Source organism: Pristiophorus japonicus, chromosome 20, assembly GCF_044704955.1.
Source record: "Pristiophorus japonicus isolate sPriJap1 chromosome 20, sPriJap1.hap1, whole genome shotgun sequence".
Lineage (NCBI taxonomy): Eukaryota > Metazoa > Chordata > Chondrichthyes > Pristiophoridae > Pristiophorus > Pristiophorus japonicus.
Window position 1 is genome coordinate 87,141,258 of NC_091996.1, and position 23,700 is coordinate 87,164,957.

The following is a 23,700-nucleotide window of genomic DNA, read 5'->3' on the forward strand; positions in this document are numbered from 1 at the left end:
TATTCTAAGATCATGCCCCCTAGTTCTAGTCTCCCCCATCAGTGGAAACATCCTCTCTGCATCCACCTTGTCGAGCCCCCTCATAATCTTACACGTTTCGATAAGGTCACCTCTCATTTTTCTGAATTGTAATGAGTAGAGGCAACTCCCTCATCTCCGAGTGAACCTTCTCTGAACTGCCTCCGACGCAAGTATATCCTTCCTTACCAATACCCTGTATAACTGTAGCAAGACTTCCCTGCTTTTATACTCCATTCCCTTTGCAATAAAGGCCAAGATACCATTGGCCTTCCTGATCACTTGCTGTACCTGCATACTATCCTTTTGTGTTTCATGCACAAGTACCCCCAGGTCCCGCTGTACTGCAGCACTTTGCAATCTTTCTCCATTTAAATAATAACTTGCTCTTTGATTTTTTTTTCTGCCAAAGTGCATAACCTCACACTTTCCAACATTATACTCCATCTGCCAAATGTTTGCCCACTCACTTAGCCTGTCTGTGTCCTCCTGCAGATTTTTTGTGTCCTCCTCACACATTGCTTTTCCTCCCATCTTTGTATCGTCAGCAAACTTGGCTACATTACACTCGGTCCCTTCTTCCATTAATATAGATTGTAAATAGTTGGGGTCCCAGCACTGATCCCTGTGGCACCCCACTGGTTACTGATTGCCAACCTGAGAATGAGCCATTTATCCCAACTCTCTGTTTTCTGTTCGTTAGCCAATCCTCTATCCATGCTAATATATTACCCCCCAATCCCGTGAACTTTTATCTTGTGCTGTAACCTTTTATGTGGCACCTTGTCAAATGCCTTCTGGAAGTCCAAATACACCACATCCACTGGTTCCCCTTTATCCACCCTGTTCGTTACATCCTCAAAGAATTCCAGCAAATTTGTCAAACATGACTTCCCCTTCATAAATCCATGCTGACTCTGCCTGACCGAATTATGCTTTTCCAAATGTCCTGCTACTGCTTCTTCAATAATAACTTCTCTGAACTGTCTCCAAAGCAAGTATATCCTTCCTTGAATACGGAAACCAAAACAGTACACAGTACTCCAGGTGTGTCCTCCCCAATACCAACGCCTGTACAGTTGTAGCAGGAATTCTCTGCTTTTATACTCCATCCCCCTTTGCAATAAAAGCCAAGACTTAATTGGATCGCTCTTTCAGAGAGCCGGCATGGGCCAGAATGGGGCGGCCTCCTATGCAGTAGGATTCTATGGGAGGAGGAGGCATTGTGATCTCACCAAATTTTCTTTTGTTGCAGGCGAGTTTGGCGAAGTGTGCCGCGGACGGCTAAAGGTGCCGGGGAAGAGGGAGATCTACGTGGCCATTAAGACGTTGAAGGGTGGCTACACGGACAAGCAGCGGCGGGACTTCCTGAGCGAGGCGAGCATCATGGGACAGTTTGATCACCCCAACATCATCCACTTGGAGGGCGTGGTCACCAACAGTTGTCCGGTCATGATCATCACCGAGTTCATGGAGAATGGGGCCCTTGATTCCTTCTTGCGGGTGAGTGACTTGGAGTTCGGCCTCGTCCCATTGGTAGGTGGGGGGGGCCTCTCACGACCACCGGACGTCCCAAAGCACTTTACAGTCAATAAAGTACTTTTTGGAGTGTAGCCACTTGTATTGTGGGAAACGCGGCAGCCAATTGGCGCACAGCAAGCTCCCACAAACAGCAATGTGATAATTGTCTTTAGTGATGTTAGTTGAGGGATAAATATTGGCCCCAGGACACCGGGGAGAACTCCCTTGCTCTTCTTCGAAATAGTGGCCGTGGGATCTTTTACATCCACCTGAGAGAGCAGACGGGGCCTCGGTAAGACGGCCCCTCCGACAGTGCGGCGCTCCCTCAGCACTGCCCCTCCGACAGTGCGGCGCTCCCTCAGCACTGCCCCTCCGACAGTGCGGCGCTCCCTCAGCACTGCCCCTCCGACAGTGCGGCGCTCCCTCAGCACTGCCCCTCCGACAGTGCGGCGCTCCCTCAGCACTGCCCCTCCGACAGTGCGGCACTCCCTCAGTACTGCACTGTGAGTGTCTGCCTAGGTTTAGGTGCTGGAAGCCCCTGGAGTGGAACTCGAACCCACAATCTTCTGACTCAGAGGTGCTACCCACTGAGCCACAGCTGACACTGGAAGAGCTTTATATGTATTCAGGTTTTTAAAAAATTCATTCCTGGGATGTGGGCGTCGCTGGCAAGGCCGGCATTTATTGCCCATCCCTAAACGCCCCTTGAGAAGGTGGTGGTGAGCCGCCGCCTTGAACCGCTGCAGTCCGTGTGGTGAAGGTGCTCCCACAGTGCTGTTAGGGAGGGAGTTCCAGGATTGTGACCCAGCGACGATGAAGGAACGGACGATATATTTCCAAGTCGGGACGGTGTGTGACTGGGAGGGGAACATGGAGGTGGTGGTGTTCCCATGCGCCTGCTGCCCTTGTCCTTCTAGGGGGTAGAGGTCGCGGGTTTGGGAGGTTCTGCCGGAGAAGCCTTGGCGAGTTGCTGCAGTGCATCTTGTAGATGGTGCACACTGCAGCCAGGGGGCGCCGGTGGTGGAGGGAGTGAATGTTGAAGGTGGTGGGTAGCGTGCCCATCAAGCGGGCTGCTTTGTCCTGGATGGTGTCGAGCTTCTCGAGTGTTGTTGGAGCTGCACCCATCCAGGCAAGTGGAGAGTGTTCCCTCACACTCCTGACTTGTAGATGGTGGAAAGGCTGTATATAGTGTCGGCCTGGATTACATGCTCAAATATCTGGAGTGGGACTTGAACCCAGTGTGATATCGTTGGCCACCACTACACACAAGATGGCTCCGAAGAGAAAACGGTGATCACATGACCTAGCCACATGATCTTTATGGTTGTTGCAGCAGCCGCACGCTAGGTGGCGCTCTATTGTACCCACGACCTTTTGCGGCAAGTGTGCTACCCACTCAGCCAATGCTCGTTCGTTCGCGAAGATGTTGGCTTGCTCTGTAACGGTTCCTTTCTGTGTTTCCCACAGCAAAACGACGGTCAGTTCACGCCCATCCAGTTGGTAGGCATGCTGAGGGGCATTGCCTCGGGCATGAAGTACCTCTCAGAGATGAGCTACGTGCACCGTGACCTGGCGGCCCGCAACATCCTGGTCAACAGCAACCTGGTGTGCAAGGTGTCCGACTTTGGCCTGTCCCGCTTCCTGGAGGAGAACTCCTCGGACCCCACCTACACCAGCTCCTTGGTAAGGTTCCTCCGCCTTCAGAGCAAACCCCCGGAGAGAGGCCGCATTGTTGCTGATTGGCCGCGCCGTTAACATGGTAAAACGTGCAGGGGGCGCGTCCCTGGAGTTAGCCAACAGATTTGGCGCTGAGCTATCAGGACCAGGGAAGAGGTCGGTTTTAAGGGTTGTCTTGGGGAGAGCGAGTTGGAGAGGTTTAGCGAGGGAGTTTCACAACTTGGGGCCCAGGCAGCTGAAGGCACGGCCGCAAAAAATGGAGCCATTGATATCGGGGCCTGAATTGGAGAGACGCAGCGATCTCGGAGAGTTGTATGGCTGGAGGAGATTACAGACATATCAACAAAAATAACTTGCGTTTATATAGCGCCTATAACATAGTGAAACGTCCCAAGGCGCTTCACAGGAGTAATATGAGATAAAACAGGACCCCGAGCCGCATAAGTAGAACTTAACGCAGGTGACCAAAGAGGTCGGTTTTCAGGAGCGTCTTGAAGGAGAAAAGAGAGAGAGAGAGAGAGAGAGAGAGAGGCGGAGAGGTTTAGGGAGGGAGTTCCAGAGCTTGGGGCCCAGGCAACAGAAGGCACGGCCACCAATGGTGGAGCGATTATAATCAGGGATGTTCAGGAGGGCAGAATTAGAAGAGCGCAGACATCTCGGGGGGGGGGGGGGGGGGGTGGTTGTGGGACTGGAGGAGGTTAGAGAGATAGGGAGGGGGCGAGGCCATGGAGGGATTTGTAAATGAGGATGGGAATTTTGAAATTGAGGCGTTGCTTAACTGGGAGCCAATGTAGGTCAGCGAGCACAGGGGGTGATGGGTGAGCGGGACTCGGTGCGAGTTAGGACACGGGGCAGCGAGCACAGGGGGTGATGGGTGAGCAGGACACGGGGCAGCGAGCACGGGATGATGGGTAAGTGGGACTCGGTGCGAGTTAGGACACGGGGCAGCGAGCATAGAGAGTGATTGGTGAGCGGGACTCGGTGCAAGTTAGGACACGGGGCAGCCGAGTTTTGGACCACCTCTAGTTTACGTAGGGTAGAAAGTGGGAGGCCAGCCATGACTGCGTTGGAATAGTCAAGTCTGGAGGTAACAAAGGCACGGATGAGGGCTTCAGCAGCAGATGAGCTGAGGCAGGGGCAGAGACGGGCGATGTTACGGAGGTGGAAATAGGCGGTCTTAGTTATGCTGTAGATATGTGGCCGGAAGCTCATTTCGGGGTCAAATATGACACCAAGGTTGCGAACAGTCTGGTTCAGCCTCAGACAGGAGTTGGGGAGAGGGATGGAGTCAGTGGCTGGGGAACGGAGTTTGTGGCTGGGACTGAAAACAATGGCTTCGGTCTTCCCAATATTCAATTGGAGAAAAAGATTGGCTAACCTCAATTCTGGTGCATTCTAAAATGGCCTTTTTTGCAAAGGCGATGGAGTATTAAAGCAGGGAAGTCTTGCTACAGTTATACAGGGTATTGGTGAGGCCACACCTGGAATACTGCGTGCAGTTTTGGTTTCCATATTTACGAAAGGATATACTTGCTTTGGAGGCAGTTCAGAGAAGGTTCACTCGGTTGATTCCGGGGATGAGGGGGTTGACTTATGAGGAATAGTTGAGTAGGTTGGGCCTCTACTCATTGGAATTCAGAAGAATGAGAGGTGATCTTATTGAAACGTATAAGATTATGAGGGGGCTTGACAAGGTGGATGCAGAGAGGATGTTTCCACTGATGGGGGGAGACTAGAACTAGGGGGCATAATCTTAGAACAAGGGGCCGCCCATTTAAAACTGAGATGAGGAGGAATTTCTTCTCTGAGGGTTGTAAATCTGTGAAATTCGCTGCCTCAGAGAGCTGTGGAAGCTGGGACATTGAAAAAATTTAAGACAGAGATAGACAGTTTCTGAACCGATAAGGGAATAAGGGGTTATGGGGAGCGGGTGGGGAAGTGGACCTGAGTCCATGATCAGATCAGCCATGATCGTATTAAATGGCGGAGCAGGCTCGAGGGGCCGTATGGCCTACTGCTGCTCCTATTTCTAATGTTCTTATGAAACTTGTGAAGGATGTAGGGAAAAAAAAAATAGCATTCGAACAGTTGGATTAATCAGTTGAGTTCTCTCTCTATTTCCCCCCACAACTTTTGAATTAACGATTTTCCCCTTTTGTACGCAGGGCGGGAAAATCCCGATCCGATGGACTGCCCCGGAAGCCATTGCTTTCCGCAAGTTCACCACCGCCAGCGACGTGTGGAGTTACGGGATCGTCATGTGGGAAGTGATGTCGTTTGGCGAAAGACCCTACTGGGACATGTCGAACCAGGACGTAGGTGTCCAGAGATCGCCTGTGTCGAGCGCGCGCGCGCTGGTGAAATGTCGCACGTGATTGTTGCTGGCGATAGCGAATTGGAAATAGTTGCGCGTGCACAGTTTTGGAGGGGTTTTTTTTGAAGAAAACATTGTCGCTGCAACGTATTTGCTTCATGGGTTCGTTGCTTAAGAATTCATAGCAACACGTTGCTATTAAGAACTAGTTGGTTTATTAGCAAAAGCTTTAACAGTCGCACTACACATTACCAGTTCATCCACCAGACTCTCAACCACCTGCCCCATCGTGGATCCCCCGAACCCAACTGGCTTCACTGCTTCCTGATTTGCCATAAGATTTATAGAACTTGTGTCACAGGAGGAGGCCATTTCGGCCCATCGTGTCCGCACCGGCTGAAAACGAGCCACCCAGCCTAATCCCACTTTCCGGTTCTTGATCCGTAGCAGGTTACGGCACTTTAAGTGCACATCTGAGTACTTTTTAAATGTGATGGGAATTTCTGCTTCTGCGACCCTGTCGGGCAGTGAGTTCCAGACCCCCATCACCCTCTGGGTGAAAAGAAAACTCTCAACTCTTTCCCCCCGCCCCCCAAGCCATCTACTAATGTAATGTATTTGCTTCATGGGATCGTATTGAATGGCAGAGTGGGCTCGAGGTGGCTGAATGGCCCACTCCTGCTCCTAATCCTGATGCTCTTGCAGGAGGGAGAATGGATGTGCTGATGGGTTGCGATGAAGAGGGGTGGGAGGGGGCTGGTGTGGAGCATAAAACACCGGCTAAAGGGATCAGGGGGTATGGAGAGAAAGCAGGAATGGGGTACTGAGGTGAATGATCAGCCATGAGCGGTGGGGCCCAATGGCCTGTTTCTGTGCTGTAAACTCCGTGTTCGTGTGTAAGGTGGTGGTGATAGGCGCTATATAAATCCAAGTCTGTCTTTCTTTACAAATACACAAATCACTAAAAGTTGTGACACAGAAACATAGAAAAATAGAAACTAGGTGCAAGAGTAGGCCATTCGGCCCTTCGAGCCTGCACCACCATTCAATAAGATCATGGCTGATCATTCACCTCAGTACCCCTTTCCTGCTTTCTCTCCATACCCCTTGATCCCTTTAGCCATTAGGGCCATATCCTAACTCCCTTTTGAATATATCTAACGAACTGGCCTCAACAACTTTCTGTGGCAGAGAATTCCACAGGTTCACAATTCTCTGGGTGAAGAAGTTTCTCCTCATCTCGGTCCTAAATGGCTTACCCCTTATCCTTAGACTGTGGCCCCTGGTTCTGGACTTCCCCAACATCGGGAACATTCTTCCTGCATCTAACCTGTCCAATCCCGTCAGAATTGTATATGTTTCTATGAGATCCCCTCTCATTCTTCTAAATTCCAGTGAATATAAGCCCAGTCGATCCAGTCTTTCTTCATATGACAGTCCTGCCATCCCGGGAATCAGTCTGGTGAACCTTCGCTGCACTCCCTCAATAGCAAGAACGTCCTTCCTCAGATTCGGAGACCAAAACTGAACACACTATTCAAGGTGAAGCCTCACCAAGGCCCTGTACAACTGCAGTAAGACCTCCCTGCTCCTATACTCTCATCCTCTCGCTATGAAGGCCAACATGCCATTTGCCGCCTTTACCGCCTGCTGTACCTGCATGCCAACTTTCAATGACTGATGCACCATGACATCCAGGTCTCGTTGCACTCCCCCTTTTACTAATCTGTCACCGGTTAGCAAGGCCATTAAAAAAAAAAGCAAACCAAACACACGGGTTTATTTCTAGAGGTATATAGAGCTGAGGAGGTGAGTCGGGCGTGTGTGTGTGTGTGTGTGTGTGTTGTTTATTATTCACCGGGCGCTTGCTTTTGTGCCCTCAGGTGATCAATGCCATCGAGCAGGATTACCGGCTGCCACCTCCATCCGACTGCCCCACCTCCCTGCACCAGCTCATGTTGGACTGCTGGCAGAAGGACCGCAACACCCGGCCCAGGTTCGGGCAGATAGTCAACGCCCTCGACAAGCTTATCCGCAACCCGGCCAGCCTGAAGATCGTCACCAGGGAGCTCGGCGCGTGAGTTTCCCCCCCCCCCCCCACCCCCCAGCACTTTGACACACTCGGTCATATCGCGCACGGACCTTGGCCAGACTGTACTTGGAGCATTGAGTCCAGTTCTGGTCGCCACAGTCGTAACCAGGATGTCTTGCTACGGTTATACAGGGCCTTGGTGAGACCGCACCTGGAATATTGCGCGCAGTTTTGGTCTCCTTACCTAAGGAAGGATATACTTGCCATAGAGGGAGTGCAGCGAAGGTTCACCAGACTGATTCCTGGGATGACAGGGCTGTTGTATGAGGAGAGATTGGGTCGACTAGGCCTGTATTCACTTGAGTTTAGAAGAATGGGAGGGGATCTCATTGAAAGGTATAAAATTCTGACGGGGTTGGACAGACTGGATGCAGGGAGGATGTTTCCCCTGGCTGGGAAGTCTAGAACAAGGGGCCACAGTCTCTGGATACTGGGTAGGAAATTTAGGACCGAGACGAGGAGAAATGTTTTCACTCAGAGGGTGGTGAACCTGTGGAATTCTCTACCACAGAAGGCTGTGAAGGCCAAGTCACTGAATATGTTTAAGCGGGAGATAGATAGATTTCTAGAAACAAAAGGCATCAAGGGGTATGGGGAAAAAGCGGGAATATGGTGTTGAGATAGAGGATCAGCCATGATCATATTGAATGGCGGTGCAGGCTCGAAGGGCCGAATGGCCTACTCCTGCTCCTATTTTCTATGTTTCGAAGGCACTATATAAATCCAAGTCTGTCTTTCTTTACAAATACACAAATCAGTAAAAGTTGCGACACAGGTTAGCAAGGCAATTTAAAAAAAAAAAAAGCAAACCAGGAACTAGGGTTTATTTCTAGAGGTATGGAATTGAAAAGTAGGGAAGTTATGCTAAACCTGTATCGAACCTTGGTTAGACCGCACTTGGAGCACTGCGTACAGTTCTGGTCGCCATATTATAAAAAGGATATAGAGGCACTGGAGAGGGTGCAGAGAAGATTTACAAGGATGATGCCAGAAATGCGAGGGTATACATATCCGGGAAGTATGAACAGGCTCTTGGAAAAAAAAAGGCTATGGGGTGACCTAATAGAGGTCTTTATAAATGATGAAAGGTTTTGATAGAGTGGATACAGGGAAAATGTTTCCACTTGTGGGGAAGGGCATAACTAGAGGCCATCAATATAAGATCGTCACCAAGAAATCTAATAGGGAATTCAGGAGAAACTTCTTTACCCAGAGAGCGGTGAGAATGTGGAACTCACTGCCACAGGGAGGGGTTGAGGCGAATAGTATCGATGCATTTAAGGGGAGGCTGGATAAACACATGGGGGAGAAGGGAATAGAGGGTTATGCCGATAGATTTAGATGAGGAAAGACAGGAGGAGGCTCGAGTGGGGCATAAACGCCGGCCTGGACTGGTTGGGCCGAATGGCCTGTGTCTGTGCCGTATATCTGATGTAAACACTTGCCCCCAGGCATGGCTCCTCCGTCATTTATAAACGCGATGGGGGGGGGGGGGCCGCCTCAGATCGCCCTCCGAGCCGCCGACACCAATATGGCGGACACCCTGCCCTCAGGCCCTGGAATCGGTCCTCTTTGCCTGGAAAACCCGGTCAGACGAGGACCAATTTCTACCCATCAGTCCCTTGGAGACAGTCACTCATCCCTTTCAAAATCCCGAGGCCGCGGCTTCAAACCGCACCACAGCAAGTTATGGCACCGATTTCAATGAAATTGGACATCCGTTGGGCAATTGGGAACATGGGCGTGCAAAACTGCCGGATTTTCGTGTGAAACGCTTTGCGGAGTGGTGACTGGCGCTACACAGATGCAGGTTCCTCCACTGAGCATGCCTGGATTGACCAAATGTTTTTTCTCTGCTTGCCCCCCCACAGTCTCTCGCAGCCTCTGCTCGATCGCAGTATCCCGCACTACTCGGCCTTCTCGACCATCGGAGAGTGGCTGAAGGCAATAAAGATGGCGCGCTACGAGGAGAACTTCACCAACGCCGGGTTCACGACCTTCGACCTCGTGACTCAAGTGTCAGCTGAGTAGGTCCCTTTGTTCCAGGCACACTTGGCCCCCAATCTCGCGAGGGCAGAAGGCCCGAATGGGCGGGAGGCTAACATAAGATCTAGGAGCAAGCAAAAAGAGTAGGCTTAGAGTTTAGAAGAATGAGAGGTGACCTCATTGAAACATTCAACATTCTTATGAGGAAAGGTTGAGGAGGTTGGGCCTCTACTCATTGGAATTCAGAAGAATGAGAGGTGATTTTATCGAAACGTATAAGATTATGAGGGGTCTTGCCAAGGTGGATGCAGAGAGGATGTTTCCACTGATGGGGAAGACTAGAACTAGAGGGCATAATCTTAGAATAAGGGGCCGCCCATTTAAAACTGAGATGAGGAGGAATATCTTCAGGGTTGTGAATCTGTGGAATTCGCTGCCTCAGGGAGCTGTGGAAGCTGGGACATTGAATAAATTTAAGACAGAGATAGACAGTTTCTTAACCGATAAGGGGTTATGGGGTGCGGGCAGGGAAGTGGACCTGAGTCCATGATCGGATCAGCCATGATCGTATTGCATGTTGAATGGCGGAGCAGGCTCGAGGGGCCGTATAGCCTACTCCTGCTCCTATTTCTTATGTTCTTAACGAGAGGTGATCTCATTGAAACATTCCACACTCTGATCGGGCTTGACAGGGTAGATGCAGGGAGGATGTTTCCCCCCTGGGCTGGGGAGTCTAGAACCAGGGGGTCACAGTCTCAGGATAAGGGGTCGGCCATTTAGAACTGAGATGAGGAGAAATTTCTTCACTCAGAGGGTGGTGAATCTTTGGAATTCTCTGCCCCACAGGGCTGTCATCATCATAGGCAGTCCCTCGGAATCGAGGAAGACTTGCTTCCACTCTAAAAGTGAGTTCTCAGGTGACTGAATAGTCCAGTACGGGAATTACAGTCCCTGTCACAGGTGGGACAGACAGTGGTTGAGGGAAAGGGTGGGTGGGTGGGACTGGTTTGCCGCACGCTCCTTCCGCTGCCTGTGCTTGCTTTCTGCACGCTCTCGGTGCTCAGTCGTTGAGCATATTTCAAGGCCGAGATCGATGGATTTTTGGGATATTACGGGAATCGAGGGATAAGGGGATCGGGCGGGAAAGTGGAGTTGAGGTCAAAGTTCAGCCGTGACCTCATCGAATGGCGGAGCGGGCTCGAGGGGCCGAATGGCCGACTCCTGCTCCGAATTCTTATATTATGGGGGCCCCCCACCCGCCTTCGAGCCTACTCCGCCATTCAATAATGGAGTGTGACGGGAAGGCCGGGGAAACTGAGTGTAGATGTTGGAACATCACGGGAATTGACTGTCGATTTGCTTGTGGTTGTTTAGGGATCTGCTACGGATTGGAGTCACCCTTGCTGGGCACCAGAAGAAAATACTCTCCAGCATCCAGGCCATGAGGCCGCAGGTGAAGACCCCAGTAGCGGCTCGCAATTGACTCGGACGGGATTCCAGTGGAATAGGATAACGGCGGAGGAGACGGAGGAGGCGAGCCGCACTCGCGGAGCGGAGACCTTTATCGGACAGCAAGCCGTCTCTCTTTCTCCGGGGCTGCACGGACCTTTTTCGGGGAAGCCTACTTGGACTCCTTACCGCTGCCTTTCCGGGGTGTGTGGGGGGGGGGCGTCTTCTAACTATAGATTTGTAACTTTGCACTTTTGAAGATCCCAGGCCACCCCCCCCCCCCCCCCCCACTCCCCCACTCATCCACTCCCGGCTCATGGTTTCCCGTTGCGTGCCCGCGTGCAGCCTTGCCTCAGCGGCGTTCCCTCCCCTCTCCGATCCGCAAGATCTCCGTTACTACAGCAACGGCGGAACTCTTCGACAGGTACACCCGCTCGCCTCCCGGGTGGCGGGGCGGCGGGGGAAGAGGGTGCCCTCGGAATTCTCGGCATGGTTCCGGTTCGGAATACTCGACTACGTCGCGAAGCATTCGCGGCTTGACGTCATTGGCCCGGCGAAGGCTCGCTGCCGATGGGACACGCTGGATGTCGCTGGCCGGGGGGGGGGGGGGGGGGGGGGGGGGGGGCGGGCGCGACTTCATGAGGTCTTAGCCGCGACCAAAAGATAAACGGCGACATCGACACGGAACCGACCTGACGACGCCGTGGCAGAAGAGACTCGACTCGGTGAATCCCGGTCTTCATATTGAAGATGAGAGAATGAAATTCGGGGGCCAGGGACTGGGAGATGTATATTTTCCCCCGTGCTAAAGCCTAATATAATTGCAACTGGTTTAACATGTGGACAACTCAAACTAGACTCTTGTCGAAACCTAATTCTCTTTTGAAGAGACTTTTCTGCGTTTTATATTCAGTACAAACGATGTATCAATTGCTGGAGATTATTTTTTTTGAGTTCATTCGCAGGATGTGGGCATCGCTGGCAAAGCCAGCGTTTATTGCCCATCCCTAATTGAGAAGATGGTGGTGAGCCGTCGCCTTGACAACAGAGTGTCTCGCTGGGCCATTTCAGAGGGGCGGTTAAGAGTCGGATCACATCGCTGGGGGTCTGGAGTCACGTGTAGGCCCAGACCGGGTAAGGGCGGCAGATTTCCTTCCCCAAAGGGCACTAAGTGAATCAGTTGGGTTCCTAGCGGCAATCTGCTAGTTACACGCTCACCATTACTGATGCGAGCTTCCTTTTCTTTTTATTCCTGATTTTTTATTTAATTAATTACATCCCGTGGCAGGAATTTGAACTGCTGTCCCCGGGTCGCGGGTCCAGGCCTCTGGATCACTGGTCCGGTAACATAACCACTATGCTACCGCACTCCTGTGTTTGGACTAGCTCGGAACGCAACGATGTGCTGCCTAACGACATCGTAAGGCGAGCGATGAGTCGTGTAGATTGACGCTCCTTCCTCACAGTTGAAAGGCCTCAGGCCTACTAGCTGTTAAGCCTAATCTTCCCCACCCCCCCCACTACTTTGATTGGGGGGCAACTCTGACCGGATGCAACCTCCACCCCGCCCACCCGAGCGATGTGGTATGTTGTTAATCTGCCAGGCCTTTGTGAGTAAGTCAGGCCATTCTAGGGACAGTGACAGGGCGTTGTTGGGGGGGGGGCGGGGGGAACCAGAGTGGAAGAAGTGGCCAGCGGAGGTCAATATATAAAAAAAATATATATATATACTTTCATTGTTGAACATGTTTGCTTTCGCTATTGGGGCCTGCGGGTGGTGGTGGTCCCAGAGTGTTTGTACATGCCCGGCTTGTCCTTTGTGTGACCCCTGATCCCCCATCGAACTCTGACCTCCAGCTACCTAAAGGGGGACGCCCTACCCACACCCAGCTTTCGCAAGGGGTGCCAATGAAAGGGAAAGCAGACAATGCGGATGCCGGGCTTCCCACCCTGGCCTACTTTCTGTCTCCAAACCCGCCCCTGATCTGCTGGAAAATGCGGGGTTTTAAAAAAAAAAAAATTTGCTCGTGGGATGTGGGCATCGCTGGCATTTATTGCCCATCCCTAATCTCCCCTCGATTAGGTGGTGGTGAGCCGCCTCCTCGAACCGCTGCAGTGTCCCGTGGGGCGATACTTCTTGGTAGCGGTTTGGTACGACTGAGTGTCTCGCTGGGCCATTTCAGAGGGGCAGTTTAAGAGCCAACCACATTGCTGTGGGTCTGGAGTCACGTGTAGGCCCAGTCCGGGTAAGGGCAGCAGATTTCCTTCCCCTAAAAGGAGATGGGGGTTTTTAACGACAATCCACTAGTTTCACGGTCACCGTTCCTGACACGAGCTTTTTTATTTTCCTCTCCTAAATTCCGGATTTATTTAATTAACTGAATTATAATTTCCCCCACAGCTGCCATGGTGGGATTTGAACTCAGTCTCCCTGATGATTAAGTCTGGGCCTCTAGATTACTGGTCCAGTAACATCACCACTGTGCCACCGTTACCCTATGGGAAGGGGCCTGTCGGGAAGTCTGGGCCCTAAATCTCATGAACGGTCAATTGGAAGAGGAAGAGGCACAGGAAGCTGTCAGTAAACCCCTTCCCTCCTGCCCGCCCTCCCAACACCTCCCGGTGTCAACCTGCACCTTGGGGAAAGGTGGGGCGGGGGGGGAAATTAATGAAGCTAAGGCCACCCCCCAGGTCAAATAAATCTTGATCACGCGAAGCTGGGTTTGGAAATGCAATCTATGACGAGTTGGTCCAACACTGGCTTGTGCACAACACATGGTGTGGTCTGTGTTCATTCTGTGACGATACGGGGTGGGGGGGGGGGGGGGGGTGTCCCTGTTCGGACCCCGATGATGCCCCTGGTCTGTCCAGGAGCTGGCATGGGGGGGGGGGGTGCCCGTCTCTGCCAGCTACGACCAGGGATACTGTCCCAGCAACAAGAGGGGCCAAACCCTTGTTATTAAACTTTTTAAAACATTTACATTGTCTCGCAACAGGTGACTCTTGTTTTCTTTACCTGCCTCTCCTTGTTTAGTCTCGGGGGGCGGGGAAACATAGAAACATAGAAAATAGGTGCAGGAGTAGGCCATTCGGCCCTTCTAGCCTGCACCGCCATTCAATGAGTTCATGGCTGAACATTCAACTTCAGTACCCCATTCCTGCTTTCTCGCCATACCCCTTGATCCCCCTAGTAGTAAGGACCTCATCTAACTCCTTTTTGAATATATTTAGTGAATTGGCCTCAACAACTTTCTGTGGTAGAGAAGGGGGGGGGGAGGGGGTGGTGCTTGCTATGGCGTATGTCAACCCCGCCCTCCCCCCGGGGCCCTGCCTGCCTGAGCTGGAAGGGGAGGGAGGGATGTAACAGCATCTGCCCATCGTCCGTTGACGAGGAGGCGATGGTCTGAGATGTGGTTGGAGGAACAGCTACAGAAAGAAAGGCTTGAATTTATATAGCGCCTTTCACCACCTCGGGGGTGCCCCAAATCACTTTACAGCCAATGAAGTCCTTTTTGGAGTGTAGTCGCTGTTTTAATATCATCATCATAGGCAGTCCCTCGTATCGAGGATGACTTGCTTCCATGTCAAAAACTTCACAGATGTTTCAATGAAGGACCTAATGTTCCAGATCCCGAACTACATCCTGAAGGGTGGAAGGTGCCTGTGCGTGGATTTTTTTAACGTGGGGTGGCCGTTGCACACCAGCCACCACACGGGGCTTGACAGAGCGAGGTCTTGGTCCAGTGGCAAGGGTTAACCAGGACGACTGGAGACCAGCTCTGCTGCACGGACCCAGTGCGCGCACATATCGCTGGTCCGTGCTGCTCCTGGGCCCCGAACTCTCACCTCTCCTGGGCCCCCCATCCACGTCCCTCTGCAATCTCTCGCCGCTCCTTCGCCCCGACCTCCGCCGCTCCTTCAGTACCTGCCCGCGCGGCAGCCCGACTGTTGCGCACAGCAAGCTCCCACAAAACAGCACTGAGATAATGACCCAGATCATCTGTTTTGGTGACGTTTGTTAAGGGATCGCTATTGGTCCCAGGACACCGGGGAGAACACCACCTGTTCTCCTCCCAATAGTGACAAGGGATCTTTTGCGGGGCCTCGGTTTAATGTCTGATTCGAAAGACGGCCCCTCCGACAGTGCAGCACTCCCTCAACACTGCACTGGGAGTGTCGGCCTGGATTTCTTTTGTGCTAGAGTCCGTGGAGTGAGACTTAAACCCACAACCTTCTGACTCACCACTCTCTCTGAGTAAAGAAGTTTCTTCTGAATTCCCATTTGGGTTTATGAGTGACTATCTCTCATTTATGGCCTCCCCTACGTGAAAATATATCCAACCTATCAAAACTCCTTCATAATTTTGAAGACTTCTATCGGGTCACTTCTCCGTCTTCTGTTTGCTACAGAGAAGGGACCCAGCCTGCACAGTCTCTCCCGATAGTTGTACCCTCTCTGTTCTGGTGCCATCCTTGTAAATCATTTTTGCAACTTTTGCCTGTAATATGGAGACCAGTACTTCCTAGTGTCAGCCGTGGCTCAGTGGGCAGCACCCTCGCCTCTGAGTCAGAAGGTCGTGGGTTCGAGTCCCACTCCAGGGACTTGAGCACAAAAATCCAGGCTGACACTCCCAGTGCAGTGCTGAGGGAGCGCCGCACTGTCGGAGGGGCAGTGCTGAGGGAGCGCCGCACTGTCGGAGGGGCAGTGCTGAGGGAGCGCCGCACTGTCGGAGGGGCAGTGCTGAGGGAGTGCCGCACTGTCGGAGGTGCCGTCTTTCGGATGAGACGTTAAACCGAGGCCCCGTCTGCTCTCTCGGGTGGATGTAAAAGATCCCACAGCCACTATTTCAAAGAAGACCAAGGGGAGTTCCCCCCGGTGTCCTGGGGCCAATATTTATCCCTCAATCGGCATAACAAAAACAGATTATCCGGGTCATTATCACATGGCTGTTTGTGGGAGCTTAGAAACATAGAAAATAGGTGCAGGAGCAGGCCATTCGGCCCTTCGAGTCTGCACCACCATCCGATATAATCATGGCTGATCATGCAACTTCAGTACCCCATTCCTGCTTTCTCTCCATACCCCTTGATCCCTTTAGCCGTAAGGGCCACATCTAACTCCCTTTTGAATATATCTAACGAACTGGCCCCAACAACTCTCTGCGGTAGAGAATTCCACAGGTTCACAATTCTCTGGGTGAAGAAGTTTCTCCTCATCTCGGTCCTAAATGGCTTCCCCCCTTATCCTTAGACGGTGACCCCTGGTTCTGGACTTCCCCAACATCTTGCTGTGCGCAGATTGGCTGTTGGGTTCCCCACATTCCAACAGTGACTACACTTCCGAAAGTGCTCCAATAGCTGTAAAGTGCTTTGAGACATCCGGCGGCGGAAGACGCTATATAACCAAGGTTCGGTCCAAGTTTACCCAATCGAAGCCCCCTTCACAGTCTTAAAGACCTCTAATGGGTCACCCCCTGGGCCTTCTCTGTTTTCGACAGCAAAGCGCCCAGGCCTGGGCCTTGGGACCGGCTCTTGAGGAGAACCGGGTGCTTGTGTGTCGCATTGCGGCTCTTGCGAAAGTGGAACAAGCTTTTCCAGCGGAGAGAGAGCGCGCGCGCGCTGGGGGAATCCCATCAAAGAGGTTGCAACGCTTTGAAGCTAAGCCTGAGGCTGGGGGGGGGGGTGTGGGAGTGCGAGAGAGGATTTGGCTCTCGAGATCGGGACTTCTGTGCAAATGGGATGTCAAAGCGCTGGACGTCACTGCAGAACGTGTTCCGAATATATTCTGCCCGTTCCTTTGCAATTTAAAAGGTGCTTATATATATATTTTTTAAAATCTGACTGATTTTGTCGCTGGTTGTATTCCACAAGGCTGAAACAGGCTATTTGGCCAGGGAGGGAGGGGAATAGTTATATAGCACCTTTTTTTAAAAAAAAAACATCTCAAAGAACACTCCAGGGTCCTAGCTCCCACCCGGTTAGTGAGAGGGGTTCCTTTGGATTCGTGCTCACTGGAGTGAGGGGCCTCTCCAGGGGCCTAGCTCCCACCCGGCTAGTGAGAGGGGTTCCTTTGGGTTCGTGCTCACTGGAGTGAGGGGCCTCTCCAGGGTCCTAGCTCCCACCCGGTTAGTGAGAGGGGTTCCATTGGGTTCGTACTCACTGGAGTGAGGGGCCTCTCCAGGGTCCTAGCTCCCACCCATTTAGTGAGAGGGGTTCCATTGGATTCGTGCTCACTGGAGTGAGGGGCCTCTCCAGGGTCCTAGCTCCCACTGTGAGGGATTTAACAACACCAGCAACTTGTATTTATATAGCGCCTTTAATGCAGTGAAACGCCCTGCGGCGCTTTGCAGGAGTGTTAGGAGATTGAAAAAAAATTTGACACCGAACCGCACAAGAAGAAATTAGGGCACGTGACCAAAAGCTTGGTCAAAGAGGTAGGTTTTAAGAAGCGTCCTGACTTGCATTTATATAGCGCCTTTCACGGCCACCAGATGACTTGAAGCGCTTCACAGCCAATGAAGGACTTTTGGAGTGCAGTCACTGTTGTAATGTGGGAAACGCAGCAGCCAATTTGCGCACAGCAAGCTCCCACAAACAGCAATGTGATAATGACCCAGATAATCTGTTTTTGTTATGTTGATTGAGGGATAAATATTGGCCCCAGGGAGAACTCCCCTGCTCTTCTTTGCAATAGTGGCCGTGGGATCTTTTACGTCCACCTGAGAGAGCAGGCGGGGCCTCGGTTTAACCTTTCAGATGGCACCACCGACAGTGCGGCGCTCCCTCGACACCGCCCCTCCGACAGTGCGGGGCTCCCTCAGTACCACACTGGGAGTGTCAGCCTGGATTATGCGCTCAAGTCTCTGGCGTAGGATTCAAACCCACAACCTTCTGACTCGGAGGCGAGTGTGCTGCCCACTGAGCCACGGCTGCCACTACTAAGAGGTAGAGAGGCGGAGAGGTTTAGGAAGGGAGTTCCAGAGCTTGGGGCCCAGGCAACCGAAGGCATGGCCACCGATGGTTGAGCGATTATATATTCAGTATTTGCAGCACAGAATCAGGCCATTCGGCCCATCGCTCCGTGCCGGTGTTTATGCTCCACTCCAGCCTCCTCCCACCCCTTTTCATCTCACTCCATCACCATATCCCTCTATTCCTTTCACCTTAAATGCATTCCCCTTAAATGCATCATTCCCCTTTTAATGTGGCCAAGGGAAATTATTCCCCTCGCTTAGAGATGCCTCCCTCAGCCTCTTGCTCAACTCTACCTTATTGATAGTCCTCCCCTTGCCCCTTCGATACAGTCGTAACTCCACCAATACCGGGGCGTCTGATTGATCCCTGACCCCCATGCTCTCTGCTCTGACCCTTGCCCTCTGCCCTGCCTCCGCCGTTTTCCCCGCTGTGAACAGCCTCCAAACCCTTCACTCCGTCCGTGCCTCCCCCTCCCTCCCAACTCTACCCCTTGACCTTGCAGAGTGAAAGAAGGACTTGCATTTATATAGCGCCTTTCACGACCTCCCAAAGCACTTTACAGCCGATGAGATACTTTGAGGTTTCGCCACTGTTGTGATGTGGGAAACGCGGGAGCCAATTTGCGCACAGCAAGCTCCCGCAAACAGCAACGTGCCAATGACTGATCGACTGGCAGTCATGTGACTGCCAATCAGGTGACCAAGCGTCTGTTCGCTTTCTGATTGGCCGTGGGAAGGCGCGTCGAGCAACCCAATGGCGGGAGTGTGGGGGCGGGGCGGTTGGAGTCAGGCAATCATGTGACTGCCCCCCCCCCCTCCAGGAACACATCCAACCAGTGTTGGCGAGGCCCCCCGCCAACTGGAAAAGGCTGACTGAGTTAGCGGACATGACGGTAGGATTGGGTTAGGCCGAGGGAAAGCGGTCTGGGTCTCCCATTGCTGAGGACTGGGCCGTGACACCTCCGATGGAACCTCTGGGCGGGCGAACGAAGGAATCGGGCTTGCTCGCGATGCCTTCTGCAGCCGAATAGGCTGCCACCGCCAGCACAGGAGGAACGGAGCAGTAGTTAGAGCCTGCGAGGGAGGTTGGCCGGCAGGACTCGAGGGCTGCTGAAGTCCTTTGTAGAGCTGAGATTGTGAGCATTGAAGAAAATCGAATCGGTTCATTTTTACGTGATATCCTCGACCCTTCCCCCCCCCCCCCCATGAACTCTGAACTCCTAGTTCGTCAACTTACCGAACCAGTCTCGGGTAGTTAAAATAAATCGTGTTTGGCTTCCCCTCCCGCCCAAGAAAATCACGTCCATTCCAAGGTCGTCATCATAAGCTGACCCTCGGAATCGAAGAAGACTTGCTTCCACTCTAAAAGTGAGTTCTCAGGTGACTGAACAGTCCAATACGGGAACCACAGTCTCTGTCACAGGTGGGACAGACAGTGGTTGAGGGAAAGGGAGGGTGGGACTGGTTTGCCGCACGCTCCTTCCGCTGCCTGCGCTTGTTTTCTGCACGCTCTCGGCGACGAGACTCGAGGTGCTCAGCACCCTCCCGGATGCACTTCCTCCACTTAGGGCGGACTGGTCTTTGGCCCAGGGACTCGCAGGGTATTGAGGACATTGTTGACCTTGGTTGTTGACCCCTGTGCTAAGGGAAATAGGTCCGTCCTATCCGCTCTATCCAGGCCCCTCCTCATTTTATACACCTCACTAAGGTCTCCCCTCAGCCTCCTCTGTTCCAGAGAAAACAACCCCAGCCTATCCAATCTTTCCTCATCGCTAAAATTCTCCAGTCCTGGCAACATCCGGGTAAATCTCCAGCGAGACTGGAGAAGCTGGGATTGTTCTCGGAGTAGGGAGATTTAGTCGAAGCGTTCAAAATCACGAGGGATTTTGACAAGAGTAAATAAGGAGAGACAGTTCCCAGGGGCGGTAACCAGGGGACACAGATTGACGATAATCGGCAAAAGAACCAGAGAGGGAGATGGGCAGAATTTATTTTACGCGGCGAGTTGTTGCGATCGGGAACGCGCTGGCTGAAAGGGCGGTGGGAGCAGATTCAATAGTGACTTCCATTCGGGAAAGGGGAAAATTTTGCACGGCTACGGGGGAACGAGATAGGCGCGATTGGTCCAACGGCCTCCCTCTGTGTGGTGTGGGTCTATGAATGCTATCGGTGTGATCTGTAGCAAGTCGCAGGGCCAGATGTGACGGGAACCTGCACTGACAGCAGCCCCAAACCCGAGCTGTTGTCGGGCGTGGAATCCCTGGGTGTACAAGCTGCAGAATAAGTGCACCGTGTATTCCAACTTCAAACGCAACCTGACTGAAAGACCACTCCCATTCACAGCCAGTAATCCTCTCGTCCTTTCTCCTCTCTCCCTCTTTCTCCCTACCCCTCCTCTTTCACTTCCCTCTTTCCCTCTCCGCCTCTATGTACCGCTCCTCTTCCTCCTCCTCCTCGATCTCCCCTTTTTCTCTCTCCCCCTCTTATTTCTTCTCCCTCTCTCTTTACCTCCTCTATCTCCCTCCCTCTTTTTCTCTTTCCATCTCATCCCCCTCTCACTCTCCTTCCCTCCCTCTCTCTTTCCTCCTTCCCTCCCTCTCTTCCCACCTCTCTCCCTCTCTCTCTCCCTCTCTCTTTCCCCCCTCTCTTTCCCCCCTCTCTCCCTCTCTCTTTCCCCCTCTCTCTCTCCCCCTCTCTTTCCCCCTCTCTCCCTCTCTCTTTCCCCCTCTCTCCCTCTCTCTTTCCCCCTCTCTCCCTCTCTCTTTCCCCCTCTCTCCCTCTCTCTTTCCCCCTCTCTCCCTCTCTCTTTCCCCCTCTCTCTTTCCCTCTCTCTTTCCCTCTCTCTTTCCCTCTCTCTTTCCCTCTCTCTTCCCCCCTCTCTCTTTCCCTCTCTCTTTCCCTCTCTCTTCCCCCTCTCTCTTTCCCCCTCTCTCCCTCTCTCTTTCCCCCTCTCTCCCTCTCTCTTTCCCCCTCTCTCCCTCTCTCTTTCCCCCTCTCTCCCTCTCTCTTTCCCCCTCTCTCCCTCTCTCTTTCCCCCTCTCTCTTTCCCTCTCTCTTTCCCTCTCTCTTCCCCCCCCTCTCTCTTTCCCTCTCTCTCCCTCTCTCTCCCTCTCTCTTTCCCCCTCTCTCCCTCTCTCTTCCCCCCCCCCTCTCTCCCTCTCTTTCCCCCTCTCTCCCTCTCTCTTTCCCCCTCTTTCCCCCTCTCTCCCTCTCTCTTTCCCCCTCTTTCCCCCTCTCTCCCTCTCTCTCCCTCTCTCTTTCCCCCTCTCTCTTTCCCCCTCGCTCGTTCGCTCTCCCTCCCTCCTTCCGTCCGAACCCCCTTCCGTCTCACTCTCTTTCCCCCCCCCCTTCCGTCTCACTGACCCTCCCCTCCCTCTCCCTCCCACGCTCTCTCTCTAACCCCACGTTCTCATAGGAACAGGAGGCGGCCATTCAGCCCCTCGAGCCTGTCCCGCCATTCAATTAGATCATGGCTGATTTGCGACCTAACTCAATATACCCGCCTTTGCCCCGTATCCCTTAATACCTTTGGTGAACAAAACGTGATCAATCTTTGATTTAAAATTAATTGCCCCCCAGCATCGATTGCCGTTTGCAGAAGAGAGTCCCAAACCTCTCCCACCCTGTGTGTGTAGAAGTGTTTCCTAATTTCAGTCCTGAAAGGTCTGGCTCTAATCTTTAGACTCTGCCCCTAGTCCCAGACACCCCAACCAGCGGGAACAGGATCTCTCTATCTACCCTATCTGCTCCCCATAATATCCTGAAAACCTCGATTAGATCACCCCTTAACCTTCTAAATTCCAGGGAATACAACCCTAATTTGTGAAATCTCTCCTCGTAACTTAACCCTTGGAGTCCGGGTATCATTCTGGTAAACCCACGCTGCACTCCCTCCAAGGCCAATATATCCTCCCTAAGGTGTGGTTCCCAGAACTGCTCTCAGTGCTCCAGGTGTGGTCTAACCAGGGCTTTGTACAGCTGCAGCATAACTTCTATCCCCTTGTACTCTAGTCCTCTGGATATAAAGACCAGCATTCCACGAGCATTTCTGATTATTTTCTGTACCTGTTCAGGATATTTTAATGATCGATGTACCTGGCCCCCAAGTCTCTGTGGACCTCCACTGCTTCTGGCTTTTCACTATTTAGAAAGGACTCTGATCTCGCCTTTTTAGGTCCAAAATGGATGACCTCACACTTGCCTAGACTGACATCCATTTACCACAGTTCTGCCCATTCATTTAATCTATTAATATCTCTCTAATTTAATGCGTCAATCTACACTGCCCACAATGCCGCCTATCTTTGTGTCATCGGCAAACTTGGATTTGTGGCTCTCAATCCCATCATCTAAGCCGTTAATAAATACGGTAAATAGTTGAGGCCCCGACACTGATCCCTGCGGGACACCACTAGTCACATCCTACCAATTGGAGTGCCTGCCCATTATCACTACTCTCTGTCTCCTGATGCTCAGCCAATCTCCTAACCAGGTCAATAAATTTCCCTCAATTCCATTAGCTCCAACGGTCACTAACAGTCGCTTATGAGGGACTTTATCGAATGTCTTCTGGCAGTCCATATAAATAACATCCATCGACATTCCCCTGCCCACCATTTTAGTCACTGCTTCAAAAAAAAATTCAGTCCGGTTTGTCAGGCATAACCTGCCCTTTACAATGTCATGCTGGTTTTCCCTGATCAGCTGAGAATTTTCAAGGTGTTCAGGCACCCCGTCCTTAATTATAGACTTGAGTCATTTCCCAACAACAGATGTTGGGCTAACCAGACTATAATTCCCTGGTGTCCCTCTCTCGCCTTTCTTAAACGTGCGCAATTTTCCAATCTATAGGAACGGTTCCCGAATCGAGAGAAGTTTGGAAGATTATAGTCAATGCATCTGCAATTTCCTCCCCTACTTCCTTTAAAAACCCTGGGATGGAAACGACCTGGCCCTGGGGATTTGTCGCTCTTTAGTCCTGTTATTTTCCTCATTACTGTTAATTTGCTTATGTTAATTATCATCATCATTGGCAGTCCCTCGGAATTGAGGAAGACTTGCTTCCACTCTAAAAGTGAGTTCTCAGGTGACTGAACAGTCCAATACAGGAATTACAGTCTCTGTCACAGGTGGGACAGACAATGGTTGAGGGAAAGGGTGGTGATTATTTTGGTTAATTATGGTGAGAACCTGTCCCTGTATCACTATTAGTCCCCTTGGGCTGTCCGGCATGCGATTCTCTTCCTCTACTGTAAATACTGTCGCAAAGTCATTATTCAACATGTCCGCCATTTCCTTATTTTCATTTACACGATCACCACGATCCGTTTTTACACATTGCTCTGAACCACGCTCTTTTTCCTGACACAATTATAACAGCTTTTTGTGTTGATTTCGATATCGCAGACAAATTTCTGTTCATGCTCCCATTTTGTAGCTCTGATCATCGGCATTGTCACCCTTTGCTGTTCCTTGTATTGTTCACATTCGCCAGGATCTTTTTTTTGCTTTTTCTTTTAGCTTTATCCTGCCCCTTACCTCTTTAGTCGTTTTTTTTGTTTTGCAAAGTGGAGCTCTTGCCCTTTAAGGGTATCTTCTTCTCCAGCAGTCCCCCAGAGCCGAGGATGACTTGCTTCCTCACTAACACGCGTTCTCAGGTGACTAATGAG

At 51.9% G+C, this 23,700-nt stretch overlaps 1 protein-coding gene across 1 annotated transcript in view; it reads left to right on the plus strand.

The window, feature by feature from the left end:
* The window catches only part of LOC139232655 (ephrin type-B receptor 1-like), an 88,990-nt gene extending 77,344 nt beyond the window's left edge, over nucleotides 1-11,646 (plus strand). The window contains 6 exon segments of the mRNA XM_070863111.1: nucleotides 1,274-1,521; nucleotides 3,007-3,222; nucleotides 5,382-5,531; nucleotides 7,414-7,607; nucleotides 9,494-9,649; nucleotides 10,983-11,646. Of these exon segments, the coding sequence (XP_070719212.1) occupies nucleotides 1,274-1,521; nucleotides 3,007-3,222; nucleotides 5,382-5,531; nucleotides 7,414-7,607; nucleotides 9,494-9,649; nucleotides 10,983-11,091 (1,073 nt within the window). The 3' untranslated portion in view covers nucleotides 11,092-11,646.
* The last annotated feature ends 12,054 nt before the right edge of the window (nucleotides 11,647-23,700 follow it).